The sequence below is a fragment of the Rhinopithecus bieti genome, unplaced genomic scaffold (assembly GCF_001698545.2).
Source record: "Rhinopithecus bieti isolate Rb0 unplaced genomic scaffold, ASM169854v2 scaffold_30918, whole genome shotgun sequence".
Classification (NCBI taxonomy): Eukaryota; Metazoa; Chordata; class Mammalia; order Primates; family Cercopithecidae; genus Rhinopithecus; species Rhinopithecus bieti.
This window is the reverse complement of record NW_016813589.1, coordinates 711277-732006: the sequence shown is the minus strand read 5'-3', so window position 1 is coordinate 732006 and position 20730 is coordinate 711277. Positions and strand designations below refer to the sequence as shown.

The 20730-nt window shown below is 39.5% G+C and overlaps 2 protein-coding genes and 1 pseudogene across 8 annotated transcripts in view; 2 read left to right on the top strand and 1 right to left on the bottom strand.

Moving 5' to 3' along the window:
• The window catches only part of POC5 (POC5 centriolar protein), a 39824-nt gene extending 33751 nt beyond the window's left edge, over window positions 1-6073 (top strand). For all 6 annotated transcript variants that reach the window (XM_017848725.1, XM_017848726.1, XM_017848727.1 and 3 more), the window contains 2 exons: window positions 2142-2318; window positions 5692-6073. In XM_017848725.1, the coding sequence (XP_017704214.1) occupies window positions 2142-2318; window positions 5692-5835 (321 nt within the window). In that variant the 3' untranslated portion in view covers window positions 5836-6073. The remainder of the gene's footprint in view (window positions 1-2141; window positions 2319-5691) is intronic.
• LOC108513084 (40S ribosomal protein S4, X isoform-like) lies at window positions 2786-3613 on the top strand (annotated as a pseudogene). Its single transcript, XR_001880786.1, has one exon. The product of XR_001880786.1 is annotated as a 40S ribosomal protein S4, X isoform-like (transcript).
• Window positions 6074-8440: 2367 nt separating the features above from the next.
• The window catches only part of ANKDD1B (ankyrin repeat and death domain containing 1B), a 59019-nt gene continuing 46729 nt past the window's right edge, over window positions 8441-20730 (bottom strand). Inside the window, exons 13-16 of the mRNA XM_017848706.1 lie at window positions 16849-16944; window positions 13323-13524; window positions 10898-11029; window positions 8441-9310 (exon numbers count right to left, since the gene is read on the bottom strand). Coding sequence (XP_017704195.1) covers window positions 9249-9310; window positions 10898-11029; window positions 13323-13524; window positions 16849-16944 — 492 coding nt within the window. The 3' untranslated portion in view covers window positions 8441-9248. The remainder of the gene's footprint in view (window positions 9311-10897; window positions 11030-13322; window positions 13525-16848; window positions 16945-20730) is intronic.

Genomic DNA, 20730 nt, shown 5'->3' with positions numbered 1-20730 from the left:
ACAAAACATATTTGTAAATATTTTAAATCTGAGATTTAGTTTATCAACTTCCTAAGATCCATAGAAGTTTATGGTTTAAAAGCCAAATCATTTTACAAGGACTATAGTGAGAAACAGTCTTCTAAATCCCTCTCCCTAACTCTGTCAGCTATTTCTTCTGTTTCCATTTTTTCCTAAATAACATGTTTATATCATTATTTCTACATGTATTAATTTCAAACATCTGTTAACTTATTACAGATAAAAAGGACTTGGCCTCCTTATGCCACCTTATTCCTTCTCTCTCTCTTCACTTTCCTCATCCTCCCTGTATGTAAATATTTAGTTATAGATATTCCAATTTCAGATTAAATCATTTATGATGACTAATATAGCTAAGCCATGAATGTATACTATGACTACATTTCCTTTCTGGTATAATGTTTTGTTTTAGAATTAATTGCTTCATTTTTCTCTTCGGTTTTCTCTCCAACTATAGTGAATTATTTGCAAACTCTCCAGGGATCACGGAACCCTACTGAATGCTATTTTCCGTAGGGTCTTCCAAAAACATCAATACTCCGTCATTTTAATTATCCCAGAGACATCTCTCCTGAAGCCCACTCTCTTCCCATTTCAATATGTAGCTGTGACTATGTGTAGCTAGATGCAGAATCTAGCTACACACAGAATATGGAGAATCACAGATGAACTATAATAATCGGGAAAAGATTGATACTTAATAAATGCCTTTGGAAAAACTGTTTAGAGAAAAAATGAATTTAGATTAATACTTCACACTGAAATTTCGAATGTTTTAATAAGTTAAGCCAAAATAAGTAAATGTTATGAGAGTATAACTACCTCAGCTGTCCAAAGCTGATTTTGGTTTCATCATGGAAGCAAGAGGAAATTAATGACAGGATTAACCACAACTTAAAAAAATGGATATGCATTCAAAATTAAGACAAATAAATGAAATGAGGAAATTGTTTACACTTTTAGATAAGTATCTATAATTATTAGATGAGTTTACTATTCATCAGGAACTATTTTTTAAAATTTAAATATTAATATCCTTTCCATTCTTAGCAAATAAGATGGATAGTTGACAAAATGGAATACAAATATGAAACATTAATAAGGAACCACAAATTGAATAGATTTCACCTCAGACTTAAACGAGCAGGTGTGTAATTGACTGACAGTGCAAAAATAGTCCACTTATGTGTTATTCCTGCTGTAAATATTTTTCTGGAGTATCATCCAGCAGTAAGCAACAAAAGCTATAAAAGCTGATAATACTTTTTGATATGATCGTTCCATTGTTTGCAATATATTATACAGAAGTAACTCAAAAGAGGATTTTGCTTTTGCAAAATGTGCTAAATGTAATAGAAAAAGAAAGACAAAGTAGTTTGTTGATGTAAAAACCATCTCATTAAGAACTATAGCAGGTCTCTGTATTACCTCATGAAAAAAAGTATATTGATAAAATGAGAAGGAAAAAAGGCAGAACACAGAAGCATATGTGTAATGATAATATTAATTATGCTTAAGGATCAAAAAGTCCATAAAACAGATTAATGGTTGCCGGGGCTTAAGGATGGTTGGGGAAGGAACGGAGAGATGGGTATGACTGTCAAGGGTGGCCCGAGGGAGATCTTCGTGGTGATGAGTATTCTGTATCTTGATTGAGTGATAGTTAATGGGAACTTAGGTGATGAAATGACAGAGATCTATATACAGGCATTATGTCATGTTGAGCTTCCTGGTTTTGACTTTGTTATATTCTGATTATGTCAGATGTAACCATAGCAGGAAACTGGGTGAAGAGCACACAGTACTTTTCAATATGATCCCTGTGTCTTCCTGTAAATCTATCATTATTTCAAAATAAAAAGTTGGTGTTTTAAGTTTCTAAAATCTTATAAAATTGTTGGCATACTCAGATTAAAGGGATATTTTGGGGTGTTCGGTTTTATGCTTTGCATTTTGTCTTGTGATTTTGTTTGTTTTTTTCCATGTTAAAGTTGGTTGAGCGTACAATTATTTTAAGTGCCTGTGTATTTTCTTTGTAATTTATGGAATCAAATTAATAGAAATTTTGCTGTGGATTTTCTGCCACCTCGTTACTTCTTTTATTTTTTTTTTCTTCTTAGTATGTCCCAAGAGTTGTAACCTCTGCACAACAGAAAGCAGGAAGAACTATTACAGCCCGGATCACAGGAAGATGTGATTTTGCTTCAAAAAATAGAATTAGCAGCGGTTTAGCTATAATGGGAGTGTCTCCTCCCATGAGCTCAGTTGTTGTGGAAAAACATCATCCAGTCACAGTGGTGAGTCCACATTTGATGACCTTTTGTCAAAAAGTCTTTTTCCTGAGAGTTCACAGACTAGTAAACACTTACATAACATGTTGAGAAGATAAAAATTTATGATGACTGGTACTTGTTCTGCCTTTTCCTGATACAGTTTTTTTGTTTGTTTGTTTGTTTTTATACTTGTATTTCTCAAACCTGCTATAAATCTACCTTTCTGCTATTGGGAAATTAATTTCAGAAACATCGTTTCTTCCAAACTGTAAAAATTATAAAATACTAAAAGTAATCCAGTGTGTTTGTGGTCAAAAGAGTAAAATATGTAAAGGATTTATTATCACTTTAAAAAGAGACAAAAATTGTTCACTCACTGGTTCAAACAATTCTCCTGCCTCAGCCTCCCGAGTGGGTGGGATTACAGGTGCCCACCACCACAGCCAGCTAATTTCAGGGATTGATTTTAAAAGAGAATGCTCACTCTTTCCTTGCCTGACGCAGCCATGGCTCGTGGTCCCAAGAAGCATCTGAAGTGGGTAGCAGCTCCAAAGCATTGGATGCTGGATAAATTGAGTGGTGTGTTTGCTCCTCATCCATCCACCAGTCCCCACAAGTTGAGAGAGTGTCTCCCCCTCATCATTTTCCTAAGGAACAGACTTAAGTATGCCCTGACAGGAGATGAAGTAAAGAAGATTTGCATGCAGCGGTTCATTAAGATCGATGGCAAGGTCCGAACTGATATAACCTACCCTGCTGGATTCATGGATGTCATCAGCATTGACAAGACGGGAGAGAATTTCCATCTGATCTGACACCAAGAGTCGCTTTACTATACATCGTATTACACCTGAAGAGGCCAAATACAAGTTATGCAGAGTGAGAAAGATCTTTGTGGGCACAAAAGGAATCCCTCATCTGGTGACTCATGATACCTGCACCATCTGCTACCCCGATCAAGGTGAATGATACCATTCAGATTGATTTGGAGGCTGGCAAGATTACTGATTTCGTGAAGTTCGACACTGGTAACCTGTGTATGGTGACTGGAGGTGCTAACCTGGGAAGAATTGGTGTGATCACCAACAGAGAGAGGCACCCTGGATCTTTTGACATGGTTCACATGAAAGATGCCAATGGCAACAGCTTTGCCACTCGACTTTCCAACATTTTGTTATTGGCAAGGGCAACAAACCATGGATTTCTCTTCCCCGAGGAAAGGGTATCCGCCTCACCATTGCTGAAGAGAGAGACAAAAGACTGGCGGCCAAACAGAGCAGTGGGTGAAATGGGTCTCTGGGTGACATGTCAGACCTTTGTACGTAATTAAAATATTGTGGCAGGAAAAAAAAAAAGAGAGAGAGAATGCCCTCTATGAATTCTCAGCATTGGACAACATTCCTGTGTACTTACTAAGTATTAGCAAAAACAAAAGTACATGGAATGATTTTAAATCCTTTTATCCTGAGTACTAGCTGGTCACTAGATGATTAAATGAAGACAAGCTGGATTGATTTGAACTGATCTTCAGGTGAAGTGGGACCTTAGCAAGGTGGAATGCTAGAGATAGAAGCACCAAGTCCAGATAGACACATGGAGATGACGGAGGATTTATTTTAGAATTATCTTAGGTTTCATGTTTCATAAGTTGGACAGACTCTGAAAGTTCATAGAAGACTTTTCTATATATTTTGAATATGGAAGACAAGTTACCAAAATGAGAAGAAATGAATGCATTTCTGTTTTTTCAGATGTAGAAAATGTATAGAGATGGTGAGAGACTGTCCATTTGTGAGGTAAAGAAGGCGTAAAGAGAGCACATATGTGTTTATTTTTTATTAGACAACCTTTTGTTTTGTAATAGTAAGAATTTATATTTTACAGAAGACAAATCAAAGAACTAAACATTTAGAACCCTTGTTTTTGATACTTATCTCCCATGCTGCCCTCCCTTTATTCAGTATGTACATTTCTTCCCCACTAACTGCATATGAATCAGATAGCCATCAGCTTCCTGGATTATGTGACAGACACAGTGACAGTCATCTGTACTGTATTTGTTTTTATCCTGGGAGTCAAGATCTAAATCTACCAGAAATGTTTTTTACTAAAAAACCAAGGATGCGATTTGTGACACCGTAGCCTCTTCTGGATAATTGCATGCTTCTAGGGCCACTTCATTCTCTGTCATATTTTATGTATCATAATTTCAGTGGCTTCTTTATTTCTACAGTTCCTCTTGCCCATCCTCCCCAAAGAGAAAGCCTTTTCAGTAGGCTCAGATTAGGTGACTGGCAACTAAAATTTCCTATCTGTTGCAAGAGTACTCTCTTATTTATAATGGTTATCCAGTTATTTATGTACAAAGAAACATTTTTATAAGATACTTTAAGAAAAGAGGTCATTTTCTTTTCTTTAAAAGGAGTTCTGTTCTTTTAAAACAGAATCTGACAGGATCTTTTGTTTTAAGAGGTTTCATTCTTTTTTTTAAGCAAAAACTACAGCTTGGAGTTTTTTAAATACATAGTGAATGTTTTGACCAAATATATATAGTTTTACTTAAAGTATTTTAACAATGAGTTTTCTAAGTGGAAGATCCTAATAGAAATTGGCATGTCCTAGTCAGTGGCGTGGACTAATAACTTACCTTGATAACAAATCCCACTGCTGGCTACTAAGAAGCTTTATCGGGTTTAATAGGGAAAAGCCTTGTACTGATACATATTGTTCATATGTTTACATATAATGTGTACTTGTGTACATAGTGTGTACTTACATGTATTACATGCGTATTATATGTGTGGACTGAGTCTCGTGTGTCCTGACTTTAATGATTCAGTGCTTATGTCTGAGGTGTTCCTTTGAGCTCTGAGATGATGTGCATAAAACTTTTAGTCTGCTCCTAGGTGAACCAGGTTAAATATGAGGGCTCTGGTTTAAAGTAAGGACCAGACTGCATCCTGAGGGCTTCCCTCTGCCCCAGGATTGGTTTCCATAGTCAAGTAGAGTGAAGGAAGTTGGATCGAATGAGGGGAGGGCTCAGGGCTGACCCCTCTTCCAATTACCACAGTTTCTGTCTGTATACAAAGCCTCTGTACACATTACAAGATTCCAATTGGCCCTGTTGGAGGAATGGCTCCCATGGCTTTCTTAATGGTCTTTGTGGATATAGCTCTGATACTACATTGTGGGTGTTGAACATGTCAGTCAGACTGGGTAGGGGTTCCTTACAGAGAAGGGCCTCGTCTAATTTAACAGCTGCTTCACTCCCTCATTGCTTCTCTCCACTGGATCTTAACAGATGTTTGTTGGGTTAAATTATAGATGATAGATGATGAAATGATACATAGTATACGTAATCTTGTAGTATTATTAAAGCAGATTTTTGTCTTTTCAGCAAACCATTCCTCAAGCAACTGCAGCAAAATATCCCCGGACCATTCATCCTGAAAGTAGTACCTCAGCTTCCAGATCACTTGGAACCAGATCAGCTCACACCCCATCTCTCACAAGCGTTCATTCCATAAAAGTGGTTGACTAAAGTGAATATGTCCATAGTGGGGTCTTTTAATCCCTCTGGTCTTACCAAAGGTTAGAAGTCTTTTGTTTTTAACTTTTCCATATTGTTAGAACATCATGGATACATCACGTTCATCTGTTCAAAATTAACAAGAGACTTTTTCAAACTCTACCATGCTTTGTAACTATATGTAGAAATTATTTTAATGTTATTTTTTATTTAAGCAATTAAGTAAAACTTTTTTAAATTAAAAAAGAAACTGGACTTTATTTTTTTAATATGTTTAGCCTGTTGCTGATTACATCATCAAAGTATATAAATTTATTTTCACTATTTATAAAACACTAAATTATTTCCAATATTACACAGCTATAATTCACTCAAAGTGTTGAGAGGGAACCTTACTAAAACAAAGTATCAGAACTAGTAGAAACTAGGATATTATTATTTTATTTTAAAAGTTAAAGACCAAGTATAATTTTTTTTTTTTTTTTTTGAGACAGAGCCTCGCTGTGTCACCCAGGTTGGAGTGCAGTGGTGTGACCTCGGCTCACTGCCTCCTCTTCCCCATGTTCAAGCAATTCTCCTGCCCCAGCCTCCCGAGTATCTGGGATTCCAAGTGCCAGTCAACACGCCTGGCTAATTTTTGTATCTTTTTTAGTGGAGACGAGGTTTCATCATGTTGGCCAGGCTGGTCCCGAATTCCTGACCTCAAGTGATCTTCCCACCTTAGCCTCCCAAAGTGCTGGGATTACAGGCGTGAGCCACCACTCCCAGCCCCAAGTTTTTTGTGGCTTTAGCGTGTTAGTCTTCATTTTTCCAGGACTCTAACAGTTGAAAATAGACGGAAATGGCAACACCTATGCATCATTTTTTAATGCCAAAAGGGAATACATTTGTAATACTAGCACTAGAGTTACAGAAGTGTCAGAAATTTCTTGTTAGAATGATCCTGTTTCTGGTTTTCTTTCTCACCTTATTTGAAACTCTGCAGCACTGAACCTACCTTGTTCTCCCTGAACATCTAAACACTGTTCTGTGGTGGTGTGGCCCTGTGCAACTCAGCAAACCTAGACCTGGGCAGAAATTTTTCAATGGCTGGCCAGTACAAAGAAACCATCTGGGCAGAACTGATTTAGGTGAACAAGACTTGGCTTCTAATGGTTTTATTGCTGACTGATTGTGTGGACCAGACAATTTAAATGAATCTCTGGATCCTCATCTGTGAAATAAGCGTAAAATCTACCTACTATTTCACAAGTACTTATGGAATACTTAAAAATAAACAGGTTCTAAAGAGTCTGTCTAGGACCTCAATTTCCATATCTTTAACTGAGTGGATGGACTTAATCATCTGAAGCCTCTTCTAATTTGAATATAAGTTCTCATGCACTAATTTTTATTACAGGAAATAGATTTTCTTGCTGCCTCACATTGTTCACAGGACATCAGAGAATAAATGTGACACAGGCAAATAGAATCCCATTTTCTAATGGGGCCCACTAAGGCCTTTCTGAATTATTATCAGGCTGTTTCTTAAAGGGTGTTAGATATTTACACAACACTTGTTCTGGATTCTGGCCCAGCTACCATTGTGGTAAACAGCTCCACCCCCATGGGCTTCAGCAAGCTTTTCATGAACATAAACCACCAGCACCTCATCTCGCGCCCTTTCCATGTGCGTGCTCTTCCTGGGCTTCGCCGTTCACTCCCAGTTGAGTCAGGAGAGTGCAGGCTCCACTGGGCAGCCCACTCATGCAGCACAGAATTAATACTTGGCGTTGTGGTAAACAGACCAATTCTCCCTTCCTCCTCCCCCGTATGAATTGTCCTGAGATGCATTAGTATAGTATGTCTCTCGGAATAGAGTAGCCTGAGATTAAATAATCAACTATGCTTGTACCGAGTGATGGCCACTTAGGTAATTCACTTTGTTCTCACTCTCCCTCCTCCTCTGGACAACTCACCTTTTTCCTCCACTCCTGCTTCCCCGGATGCACACTTCTGAAAAAGTTGTTGCACACAAACTTCAGTCTTAGCTCTACTTTTGGAGGATCTAGACTACAACTAGGAATGGTTTTCAGTATCCAAGCCAAAACAATATGGACAAACTAAAGTGACTATTATGAATGTTGTGAATAAGAATATTATAAACATCTTTTTAAGCTTTAAGCTCTAGAAATGTATGTTATCTAAAGCACCAAGCAATTAGTGTTGGCCTAAGTTAACATAAATTCAACAATTAAACACTTTACACAGTTATAGTATGTATTCATATTTGTTTCTTTTTGCATAAAGAGGTTACTCCAGTCTGGTGGGGAGCAGTGATAAAGAGAGGTCAGTGGAAACTGGCCATGCTGAAGAACAGATGGGACAAGACTTCTCAATATGGTTTTGAAAAATGTTTTGGAATCATATGACTCTATTACCTGTTTTAAACATTCGTAAGATTAAGTGGGCCACTTACAATCAGTATGAGACAAAGACATAAAACTATAAATTCATGATAGAATAACTGGATTGAAATTGCTTATGGTTTTATTATGTGCCTTGTAAATTTAGAGTCAGAATCTGAGAATGGAGAGTCTTCAATTCCAATGAATAGGTGCACATAAACCGACACAAATTGATACTCGATTTTACATTTATTTCATAACTCTCAGATTACAAAAATAATGCATGTTCATTGTGAAAAAAATTGAATGTACCCAAAAGTACAAAGAAAATTATCATCAGTAATTACATCACCACGAGATTAAAAAAAAAAAAATTGGTGTACATACTTCTGGTCTTTCCTAAGTAATATATTACACATTATGTGTGATTTAAAGTCAACAATGACTATAAATTTCCAAACCCAGTTTCTCTTACTGAAAGAGAAATAATAGTTGATTTCCATACTGTGGGCATGAGGCTAGACATTTCACAGGCATTTTCCCTTCATCTCTACTCCAACCCTGTGGATTAAATAGACATTTGTCCCAGTTTATAGAGAAGGAAACTGAAGATCTAAGAACTTAAACAACATTAACATGCCCAAAGGTTCACATCTAATAAGTGGCAAAACCAAGTTCAAAACTATATTCATCTATTGTAAAAACCGTTGGTTTTTTACTGTACCATGATGCTGCTCCCATGAGTTTTTAGAAAAAAACATGACATACAAAACCCTCCTAGATTATCTTATTACATGTGTTACATCAAATGACAGAAATGGAAAAATGATATATAACTTGCCCTCAGCAAAAAAACTGTATTTGGCTTTTTAGAGGTTGAAAAGTATCATAGTATTACTCTTCTTTCACTTGTTAAACAGTACCCTGTCACCACCATCATCATAGCTGAAAATCAGTGCTACTGCTAGGAGAAATTTATGGCATTAAAAGAACTGAATGCTGAGTGGAAAATCAAGGAAATACAATTTCTTTGGGCATTTATGAAACTACACATTTCTTGGAGTTTGAGTCAGTTTTGCTTTTGAAATGACGAGTCTTTTCTGGAAAAAAATAAGATAACATTGATTAATACCTAACATTTTTAAAGCACTTATTGTCTACCAGGCACTATTGTTTATTAAATCCCACAACAGCCCTTTGAAGTAAACATTTTTATTTTCTTTCCTAGTTAATAAATGAGAAGGTTGTCACAGGGAGGTCATAGAACTTGCTCAAGATTTACAAGCAGTCAGCTTTGGAGTTCAAGAGTGAGCTCACACAGCCTTGCGTCAGAATACATACCCTTAGCCAGTTCAGTGGACTGCATCTGTGTCTTCTCTGAGAGTTCTTATGGAACCTCTTTCATAGGAAGAATACATTTAACCCTTTTCCCTTTTAGAAAAAAAAGTGCAGCTCACTGCCAGCACTTCTTTAATTTTACATAAACACACTCTTTGAGGCTGAAGCAAATCTGACTGATTTTCAATGTGAAAACAAATATAAAACTGTTATTGGAGTTATTTCTAAACAGAACAAACATCAGAATAGTCTGAATCATCCGAATCGTCAATTTCCGAAAAATCAGATTCACTGAATGAATCTTTGGGCAACAATTGTTTGAGAACGATGTCAACATCACATGTAGGAATGCTACATTTTCTAGGACTTGACGTTTTCAACCATCAAGAATTTACATATTTTGTAAATGGAAATACCACTACTAAAAACAGAATGCTATAAGTAGAATGATGTATTTTGTTTCCAAAGTCGATATACTAGAGCAATGCAAAAATAATCATAAAAGCAAGATAATTCATGGCAAAGTTTTCTCGGGGTAAATGCTGCAAGCACCGCTGGCGAATATTCTCGGGGCCAATGGGAACAGGGTTAAAGTTGAGGGAACAACTCCAATATTAGGAGATCGTGTGATGGAAGGTAGGTATCCACACACTGTTCCTTGTACCTACTACCGGTAGAAACTATTGGATCAGTCGGTGTTCACTCATTTATCTTCTTGCTCCAGGTAAAACTGCTTCAGTGAAAATAATGGCAGATGTTCCTGTTTTTTGCTTGAATGCTTGCTATTATATGAGACTTATAACACCTCCTAATTTATTGATAAGCTCTTAAAGGATCTTTCCTGACAATATGGTCAGTGATTTTGGCAGAGTGATTTTTAGCAATAACCACAGGTGGCAAAGTAATAGCCTGTCTGCTCTTTGTGTTCCACCTAGAGATAACATTTTCATAAACACTAACCTGCAGTTTCTCAACGAGGGGAAAATGGCATTTTGAGCAAGACAACTCTTCGTTGTGGAGAACAATCTTATAACTGTATGGGATGGTTTAGCACTTCTGCCCCACCCCACCCGCCCCCCACCACACATATGCATAAACAAAACACTCCCCACTTTTCAAATGCCGAGTAGGGGATGACACAGAACTGCCCGGCTAACAAGTAATCAGTATTGACTGGGTCATTCCCCAAAGGAGAAGCTGCTGACAGCTTACAAGCCCCTTCCATAGTTCCGTGTGGGCCACAGCTAACACCACCCTGGGACTGCAGCTGGTCAGGATGGTGTTTCTGTAGACTGCTTTCTGACATTTTAAGGGAGAAAGAATTTCTGTTTGTTGAAATTGTCACCTACCAGCTAGTTTTGGGAAACCTGCGTGTACCAGCTCTTCATACAGGTGCTTGGCCGGATCAGCCTGAGTCATCAGGGTCCCATGTAGCCAGATAAGCAGAGCCCTGTGGCCATGTTCACGGAAGCTTTCATTTCCTGTGCCAAGCACAAGAGGTCCGAGGTAAAACACCACGAGCTGCTGTCTCTTTCCATTGTGATCTCGGTTCCAACTAAACTTTCTGAATGACTGTGGTTGCACATGTCTGTTCCTCTTCGAAAAAAACCCTTCCAGTTGCCCTCGCTGTGCTGCTTTATGATGACCAGCATTTGCATTCCCTCCAACTCTTGCCTCACACCTACTGTGCTTGGCACACACCCAAAGGAATGTACAAGAGAGAGGACAGCTGTGGTGCCTGCCCAGTGGTAACAATTTTAATGAGATGTGCAACTTCTCATAGACCAATGCTCCTCAAACTCCCAGTGCTTATGTCACCCGGGTATCTTACTAAAATGCACGTTCGGATTCAGTAGGTCTGGGGTAAGAATCCATGCACCTAACAAACTCCCGGGTGCTGCTGCCACTGCTGCTCCATATTCCCCACTCTGAGCAGCAAGCATGCACCGTTCATTCTGCCACTCCAGTTTCAAGAAAGCTACTCTGAGGGAAGTTTGCATCCCTGGGCCAGGATTATGCATTTGACAAATACTCACTGGATATCTCAGCCTGGACAGGTGTTGGGGGAAGTTTTGGGATAGGGAGCCACAAAGCCACTGTGGTTCCCAAAAGGACTTCACTACAGGCTCCTTGCTCTGAGAAAGAGTGTGCAGGAGCAGACATGCTGTGCAAAGGAAGGGCCTGAGCTCTGCAGGGGTGAGGGAGAAGTTCACTGGACAGACTGTTACAGAGAGGCAGGCATTTCAGGGAGAGGGAACTGCATGCTTACAGAATGTACTCCTGGACAAGTCCTCTGTTCCTTTCCTAATCTTGCTCTTGACAAACTAATTTGTCTTAAATACCATCATGAGTCTTGTCACTCCTTTGCTCAAAAGCCCACAAACTCCCCATTGCCGGTAACCTTACCCTGGATATAAGGGTACATTACAATATAATGTACCCTGGACATTTATAATATAATTGAATTGTAAATGTCATTGTTATTGTGCCAACTAGATTATAAACGCTATCAAACATGCATGGCTTAGAGAGCTGATGTATCTGTCCCTCATCCAGCAGAGAAACACTCCAGGCCCTCCATAAACGTTCCATCGAAACACTTTAAAATCTCCCTTGTCCTGCTGGCAAGTACCTGAAGATAACACTGTATTTTCCAGTCATCTCTTTAGGTCAAGATAGAGTTCCAGGAGGCAACTCAATTTTCCTAAAGACTTCACACAACACTATAAGCCTAACTAATGACAAAAAAGAAATCTCAACAATAAAAAAATTTTTCTAGTTAGAAACTAGTGAGCATTTAATGTTTTCAATATATTATCATCTATTTTTCACATGAAAATGAATCCTAAGAATGTGCAATACAAAGTCTCGTATACTTGTATGTGGTATAAATGGTGTGTGCTCACAGGCTGTGCTTCTGCCATCCCCAGTTCCCAGCAATCCCTGGTACAAATCGACCCCTGAGCAAGGACACCTTCTCGTCTTAGGATGTCCACGAGAGGGCTGTGCTCTGAATAAAACACTTTGCCGAGAAACGTGTTTGCTTCATTGTTTTCAAAGCTAATTCATTGATTAATGCCAAGTAAACTTTCTATGTTTCCTAGGTTTTCGTCTAACTACAAAAAAGCGAAATTAAGGTATCTAGCTGACCTGACCTCACTAATTCTGACAGTTTGAGTCCACCTGAAATGATTCCATTGCTTGGAATCATCTAGCCAAGAAAGCCCTCTGAGTCTATATTCCCCATGTCTCTCATGGGACAGCCAAGTCTCCCCTAAGGCAGTGTCCTACGAGAACCCTTTCTCCCCCACCCACCTGGCTTAAGGAATTCCTCTTTCTGGAGCACGGACTTAAACAGTGAGCCTATTGATTACGGAATAAACCCATTCACCCCAGGACAGTCTCAAGGAACATAGAAATCAGACTGGCTTCCCACTGACACACCAGCTATTAAATCCTTGCTTCCTTAAGTGACCGTCCAGTTGGGAACCTGAATTTCTCTCTAAGCCTTTGCCACATGTTTGATATGGCTCAATAAATATAATCATCCCTTGCAAACTTCAGTTTCCTGCAGACCATGAGCATTCACTTTCTGCAAATCTTAACACCCAAATCGCTGGTGTGGATTTAAGCTAGCTGCCCCTACTCCTGGGCCCCTCGAAGACTGCGGCTTATTGTGAGTGCCACACACTTCCTTGGAAGACCCCACACCAGGAGGCATTGCTGTTCCTAACAGTGACTTCCTCCTGCCCACGTCACCTAGTCTGTACTCACCTGACCACTGTGCCTCAATGGCTCTAATCTGGTCATCTGTAAAGTTCCACGAACGGGCCAGCCTCTGCCACTCATTGGCCTTCAGCTGATGGTAAGCCAGGCCCCAGAGGAGCGTGCGAATGTGTCTGGTCTCCAGACTGTGGTCTTGCTTGAATGTCAGAGGAAAGCCTGTTGATGGGTCCCTGATGCTTTCATGATGCTCCTAAAGTGAAAATAATTTATCAGAAGATTTCACACATGTTCTACTTATTACCTTATTCCAGAGTATATATGTTTTTCATACATAACTAGTAAGGTGGTCACTGAGACTATGTTTTCAATGCCATCTGTCACTGGATCATTTTTTTTTTTTTTTTTTTTTTTTTTTGCCATCCAAAATGGAAACAAATGCTTGAAATTAAAAGCTTGGGTACCGTCTGTCTGACACAGGAAATGTGAGGGATTTTGCCGATTGTGTCCCATGCTGCTTAGAACAGAGAATGAGAACAGAGAGGCTGCCTTGGGAAAGGATGTGTCACAACAACAAAACCATCTTTAATGGCCTTTGTTTGAACCCACATCCGCTTTTCTTCTTTTGTGTATTTGATGTTCTCATATCGAAGCTTCGGTGAGCCCAGATTGGCTGTATCCTTAATAAGATGTCCCTTAATAAGATGTCCCATAGATGGTCCCTCATTCATCCTGCTCTCTGGTGAGCATGAGGAGAGCAAACTAGGAGCCTAGCTCAGGGTGGGGCTTGGGGAAGAGGTGAGCCAGGGGGTAGAGAGGACAGGAGTGGACGTCATTTAAAGTCGCTGCAGCCAGACTCAGCCCAACAGCGCTATGCCTAGATTGGCAAGGTTCCTTTTGTCCCTTCAGCAGAATCCACCAGAGTCCTGCAGAATCAAACCACAAACACTGGAGAAAATCACTGAGTGAAAGCAGACATCGCCGCTTCCTAGAACTGCATGTTGTGCTTATGCCAGTAGGGCTCCAGGTTATCCTCCTACAGAAGGTTGCAGATCAGTTAAGGACACGCAGGACACGTGGCCCACCAAGAAGTCTGGGACTTCCTACTTACCTCTCCTTTTTCATGTATAGTGACTTCTATTTTTGTCTTTCACTTACATAGAGGTGTACCTTAATGAAAATGTTCTTAACAACAAGATGGGAATCAAGGCTGGGGCAGGAAATGAACCAAAAGTGTCTAGGACCCTGGGTTTCAACACTGATGAGAAGAACTTGATGGGCCCCCACCATGGATCCTTCACAGCATCAGCAACCTCCTCCAGGAAGCTCAACAAGGAAAGCGCAATAAGCTCCTCCTGGGAAGCTTGGCCAAGAAGGGCAAAACCTTCCTCTAGTATCTGAACTTTGTGTACAGAAGTTGGAATAGGAATGGGAGGTGTGAATTACCCATAATTGTTTTAGAGACTGTAAAAAGCAGGGTCTTCTCCAACCCAACCTCAGCTTTACTTCCACAGTGCCTAGCTCCCAGGAATTCCAAAAGAAGTAAGGTTGAGGATGGGGAGATCCAACAAAATTGGGAGCTGCAGGCCACTTCACTTTGTCCTTCTCTCCTCATTCCATCTCCTGAAACAATGATGAATCCAACAAGAACAAAAGCCTAAACGTCACAAGGGAAAGGGAAGAACACAAAATGCTTCCGCATTTATCTTTATGCGATAACATTTTTAGTTCTTCAAGAAACTTACATGGTTTGTGCATTTCAGGATTGGATTGTATGGTCCCTTAGGCTTCCATTGAAAAGGGCAGGAGATTTGGAAATCTAGGTCTTTTTCAGCAGCCAGTGAAAGCATTAAATAGCTTGCCTGCCAAAGCACTGAACTATTTGCAGGAATAACATGAGCCAGAACTGGTGGAAATTAAAATAACATAAGTCAGGTTTTAGGAAGCTCCCATTTGCCTCTGAACCACTGAATTCAATGATGGATGATTGGGTGGTTAGGTTAAAGGATAAATGAATATAAGAGAGGAATTTAAATCATATCTTTAATCCTTTTACTAGGAACCATTTTATATTAGGTGAGGATATAAACTTGTTCAATGAACAAAGATGATTTAAAATAATAAATGCATTTGGTTAAAAAAATGTTTAAAGATGCATCTTAAAAACCAAGTATTTCTCCCACTCCAGACCCCAGGATCCCAATTGTCCCCAGAGTTAACAACTCTTACCATTTCTGGGGGTCTCCTTTAGCTATACTCATGTATTATATATGGTTTTCAAAGTATACCTAACTTTTATGTCTTAAAGATTCATTAGGAAAGAGGGCGTATTCATTTGGTGGGAAAGTAATTTATTCTCATCTACCCAAAATAATTTTTAAAAAGCTATCAGGAATTAAAAATAGAACCAATGAATATTTCTATTTCCAAAGAAAATGTGAAAGCAAGTTAAAGGGAAAGAGAAAAGATGGAACTTGGTAAAGTTGTCTTCAATAAAATACAATGGTAATTTAAGAAATTGAGCCTGAGGATAGGAAAAGAGGAAGAGGTAAAGGGAGGAGACGGAAGAACGTAGAATATGATGAATGGGAGAGAAGAAACAGAGAGTTCCAATTGTTAAAATTAAAAAAAAAATTTTTACAAGCAAAGCACTTTTTTTGGTTTTGTTTTACAGGCAAGAAAAGTTGCAAGGAGGATGGTGTGACCTTTAAAAGAATCCATATATATCAAGACTACCAAGCTAATTAAACAGGATTGTGAGAGAGAAGGAGATGAGTAAATGCTGTTTGCTTTAAGGATTTAAGGGAAATTTCCCAGGACTGGCCAGGTGGACAGCAATCCAGGTTCGTAGACACTCAGGGTGGGCCTCAAGTGATTTGGGCCGGAATTCTGGAGCTAACACATTGGGCCAGGGGTAGCCATGCAGCCTAGAATGGAAACAGCACATCACTGTAAGTCAAGAATGGTGCCTGGCAGTGCCATTCTTGCCTGAGGGCACAGAGTTGAATCTTGCAGGGGAGGGCAGTCTATTGAGAAGCTGCATGGGTAGCAGATATCAGAGGAAATAAAAATAAAAGAACAGCAAAAAGAATGACTTACAGACTAGTTTTTTTTTGCGTTCTTAGATGAATAAGGTTTTCGTGACTCTCACAGAATACTTGAGTGCCCGAAAGCATGCACAGGGATGTGTTGAAAACTGCCGAGCCACAGAAAGAAGTTTTTTAAACCACTCATTCGTGCTTCTGGGAATAGCTCATGGCCAGACTGTGGACAGAGGGCACAACCAGGGCGTCACCCATCAGGGGCTCACACGCTAGGTCCATTAGAGCCAGCCTGGACAATGCCCCTTGGCCCTAGTGAACTCTACGCACTCAGTTCTGACGTCTGACATCAGCAGAGGAAGAGGCAGCTGTTCATTCCATGAATGAGGCAGCACAAGACAGAAGGGAGAGTTATAATTGTACTGACCAGGACTCTCCTCATTAGAGCAAAGAATGGCACAGACCCCACACTGCCCCCCAAAGAAGATGGGTGTTGCCAGGAGAGCCCCTGCTGTGCTGGGATCGGCCTTCCTTACCTCTCTCCAGGCGTAGTATCTCTCTGCTTTAATGAGCATGTCCACTACAAGGCTATGGTTGCTCCTGGAGGCCAGAGCCAGGGCAGTCTTTCCTTGCTAAAATTAAAAAAGAAAAAAAATTCAGGTGGTATGTCCTAGTGATTAGGAGCTCTAGTTTTGGAACAAGGGGGCCTGGGTTCAAATCTTGATTCTACCAGCCCATGCTGCGTAAATTTAGGCCAGTCCTTTGCTTCTTTGGGTCTTTATAACTACCCCATAGTGGAGTGGTCAGGGGTAAATGTGATAATGCATATAAAGCCTTTAGAACATGTGCTACCCTGAACATTTCCTAGCCTTGTTTGCAGTTAGGTATGTGACCTAAGTTCTGGCCAATGGTCTTTAAATAGAAGTGGGACATGTAACTTCTAGGAAGTATCTTTAAACAGAAGAGGGATGAACGGCGTTTTCCTTCTTTTCTTCTCCCTCCTGAGTGGAATGCTGACATGATGACAGGAGCCTGAACAGCCACTTTAGACCAGGAAGTAGAAGTCGCGTTTTGAGGAGCATTCAGTAATAAGACAGAAAAGGGCTGGATCTTATTAAGAATAATATCAATAAAGGCAATAGTGGTAATTCATAGGTCACTGGACCCCTATCTAGAATTTTTTCTATTACACCATACTGCCTCCAACCAAGCGCGAGAGGTTTGAATCTTAAAAATGGAATGATCAGCAAGGGCTGCTCTGGACATAAGTTTGGGAATGAAATGCCTGGAGTTCATTGTAATCTCAGACAAATTACAAAAAGGTACACTTTTCTCAAGATGGACAGAGCTCAAAGCCAGGGCATAGAGATTTGCAAGCAGAATCCTCTGGATTTCATAGAGTGCACCACTTCTACACCTAAACATTTTACCCTGAGCAAAGGATGCTCGTTCTCATTTGCTTTTCAAACGCCCCATGAAGAATTTGCTCAGAAAACAATGAAAATTAATAGTCAGAAAAGACCCAAGAAGAAGTTCCAATCTCAGGAACCCTTATGGATCCAGAAATATATCCCAAGTGTTATCTTATATGGTTCGATATTTGCAACATGTGCAATTCCCACCAATATAAATGATTTGGTTCTTAGTCTAGGCGCTAAGACCCAGGCGAGCAGGAAAATTAGGGCTGAAAGTAATCAGCCTCTAATCAAAAGAGACAGTAATGAAATTAGGGAGAACTGCATTTTGCAGGCATTTAGCAAGCCTCTAATTGTATGCTGTCTACATTCTGGCTTGTAAAGCCATTTGAATCACCATAATTAGCCTGCTTTGAGAAGGCAGCATTCTGAGAGCCAGAGTTTCCAAGTTCATAGGAAAATTTTCCTAGGGAATATATGCTGGAGTGAAAATCCAAACACTTCTGCCCTTAGGGGTTGGGAGGTAGCGTGGATAGAAGGTTCTCTGAGAGCTTTTTGACACCTCAGGCCAAGAGGACAAGCAGAGAACAAGCTGCTGGGAAAGTCAAATTTATACCAGACTTTGGTTCCTTATTTCCTAACCAGACCCTAACATGGTCCTAGAAACGCTTTTCTTTGGCAAAAATGAAAATCAAAATAAATTGTGGGAGCCAATAGAAAAGATATTTTTTATTCATTAATTAACTATGTATTGGGTGCCAACTATGTGCCAGACCTTGAAAAGAAAGGAGAAAAAGGGAAATCTGGGAAAATCAAATTATGAGGCCCAGAAAACTGTGAGTTCTTGTTTTGAAAACAAAGTCAAATGGCAGCATTGACTGTTTACTGGAATATCTAGTCCACTAAGCACCAGGGACCCCAACGTAAATCCCTGCCCAAGGGTATAGATTTTGTACCCACAGAATGGCTTTGGGTGTATTAAGTATTCATGAAAAACTAAAATAAATTACAAAACAACAGCATTAGAAAATATTACTGCTAAATGTTAAACCAAGTTAACCAGGTACAACTGGTGAAAGTGGTGGAACTCCACACAAGTGATAACATTATGGGTTTGTGTTTTCCTTCCTTAAGCTTTTCTACGTGTTCTAAATTGTCCACAGTGGGCCTGTGTTACTTTTTTATTTTGAGGCGGAGTTTTGCTCTTTTGCCTAGACTGGAGGGCATTGGCACTATCTTGGCTCACTGCAACCTCTGCCTTCCGGTTTCAAGTGATTCTTCTGTCTCAGCCCCCCGTGTAGCTGTGATTACAGGCGTCCACCACTATGCCTGGCTGATTTTTGTATTTTTAGTAGAGATGCGGTTTCACCATGTTGGTCAGACCAGTCTCAAACTCCTGGCCTCGTGATGTGCCCTCCTTGGCCTCCCAAACTGCTGGGATTACAGGAGTGAGCCACTGCACCAGCCGGCCTGTGTTACTTTTATGATCAGGAAAAAAAAATCTAATTTTAGAAACTGACACACAGAGAAAAGTAATATAACATATAACTACTTTAGATCCTACACCTGTAAAATGGATGATTCTGAACTAGAGTAGGGTGGATTCAGGCTTGCACTGTGAATTAGGGAGGTGCTGGCTATTGAACTGTGTGGGTAAAAATGAGGAAGGGAAAACTGCAAGTTTCGGAAGCAATCATCTTTGCTGACAGTTGTAGCAAAGCACCAGATGACAAAGCAGCCACTACTTGGGTTTGAAGCCAGCTCTGCCTCTTACTATGTGTGTGACCCAATGTCATCAGAATCTCTCCAATCTACTCTTGAAAACTGGAGTAATTTTGTCCACCTCACTGAGCTGTGAGGATTGAAGTAATATAGCATGCATGAGTACCTGACAGGGCTGGATCCAGGGGCCTCCTGTATAACTTTCAGTAAAGCTGAGACCTAACACAGCTCTCTGACAACCCTCTGGAGGCTTAGCCTGCACTATTCCACCACTTGAAAGAAACAAAATTGTCCTTCTTTAAAAACAAGTTTACACAATAGCCAAAAGGTGGACGCAACCCAAATGTCCATCAATGGATGAATGAATAAACAAAATGTGGTAGAGACATACAATGAAATGTTATTTAGCCTTAAAAAGAAATGAAATTCTGACACATGCTACAACATAGAGAAACCTTGAGGATGTTACACTAAGTCAACTAAGCCAGTCACAAAAAGGCAAATACTATGTGATTCCACTTATATGAGATGCTTAGAGTGGTCAAATTCATAGAAACAGAAGGCAGAATGGTGGTTCCCAGGGGCTGGGAGAAGGAAGAAATAGCGAGTTATCGAACAAGTATAAAGTTTCACTTTTGAAAGATGAAAAGTTTTGGAGACCAATTGCATAATAATGTGAACATACTTAACCATACTGAACTATATACTTAAAAATGGTTAAGACAGTGTTTATGTATGTGTATTTCACCACAAATTTTTTAATTAAAAAAAAATTTAGACATATGTAAAGTCATTCATTGCAACTCTGTTTATAAGAGCAAAACCTTAGGAACAGCTTAAATATCAATCAATTGAGGACTAGTTGAACAAGTTGTGATATGTCTGTGCCATGCTATACAATGCAGCTCAAAAAAATAAAAAATGAAGGAACTCTCCATGTACTAATATGCAAATATCTCCACTTAATAATGCTAAAAAAGCTAAATGCAGAACAGTATACTAGTTATAGGTAAGCCATCAGTGTCTAAAAAGGATGGAGGAAGGGAATAAGAGTACAATGTGTTTATGTTTGCTTGCATGTGCATAAAAACTCTGGAAGGAACAGAAATAATTTATAATAATGGATACATATAGGCAGGGTGGCATGGTAACCAGACAAGTAGGAACAGGGGTGGGTGGGAAATTTTTACTGTTAAACCCTTACTAGTTATATTCTTTTATTTTTGGACCATATGAATCTATAATCTTTTCAAAATTTAATAAAGAATTTGAATTTAAAAC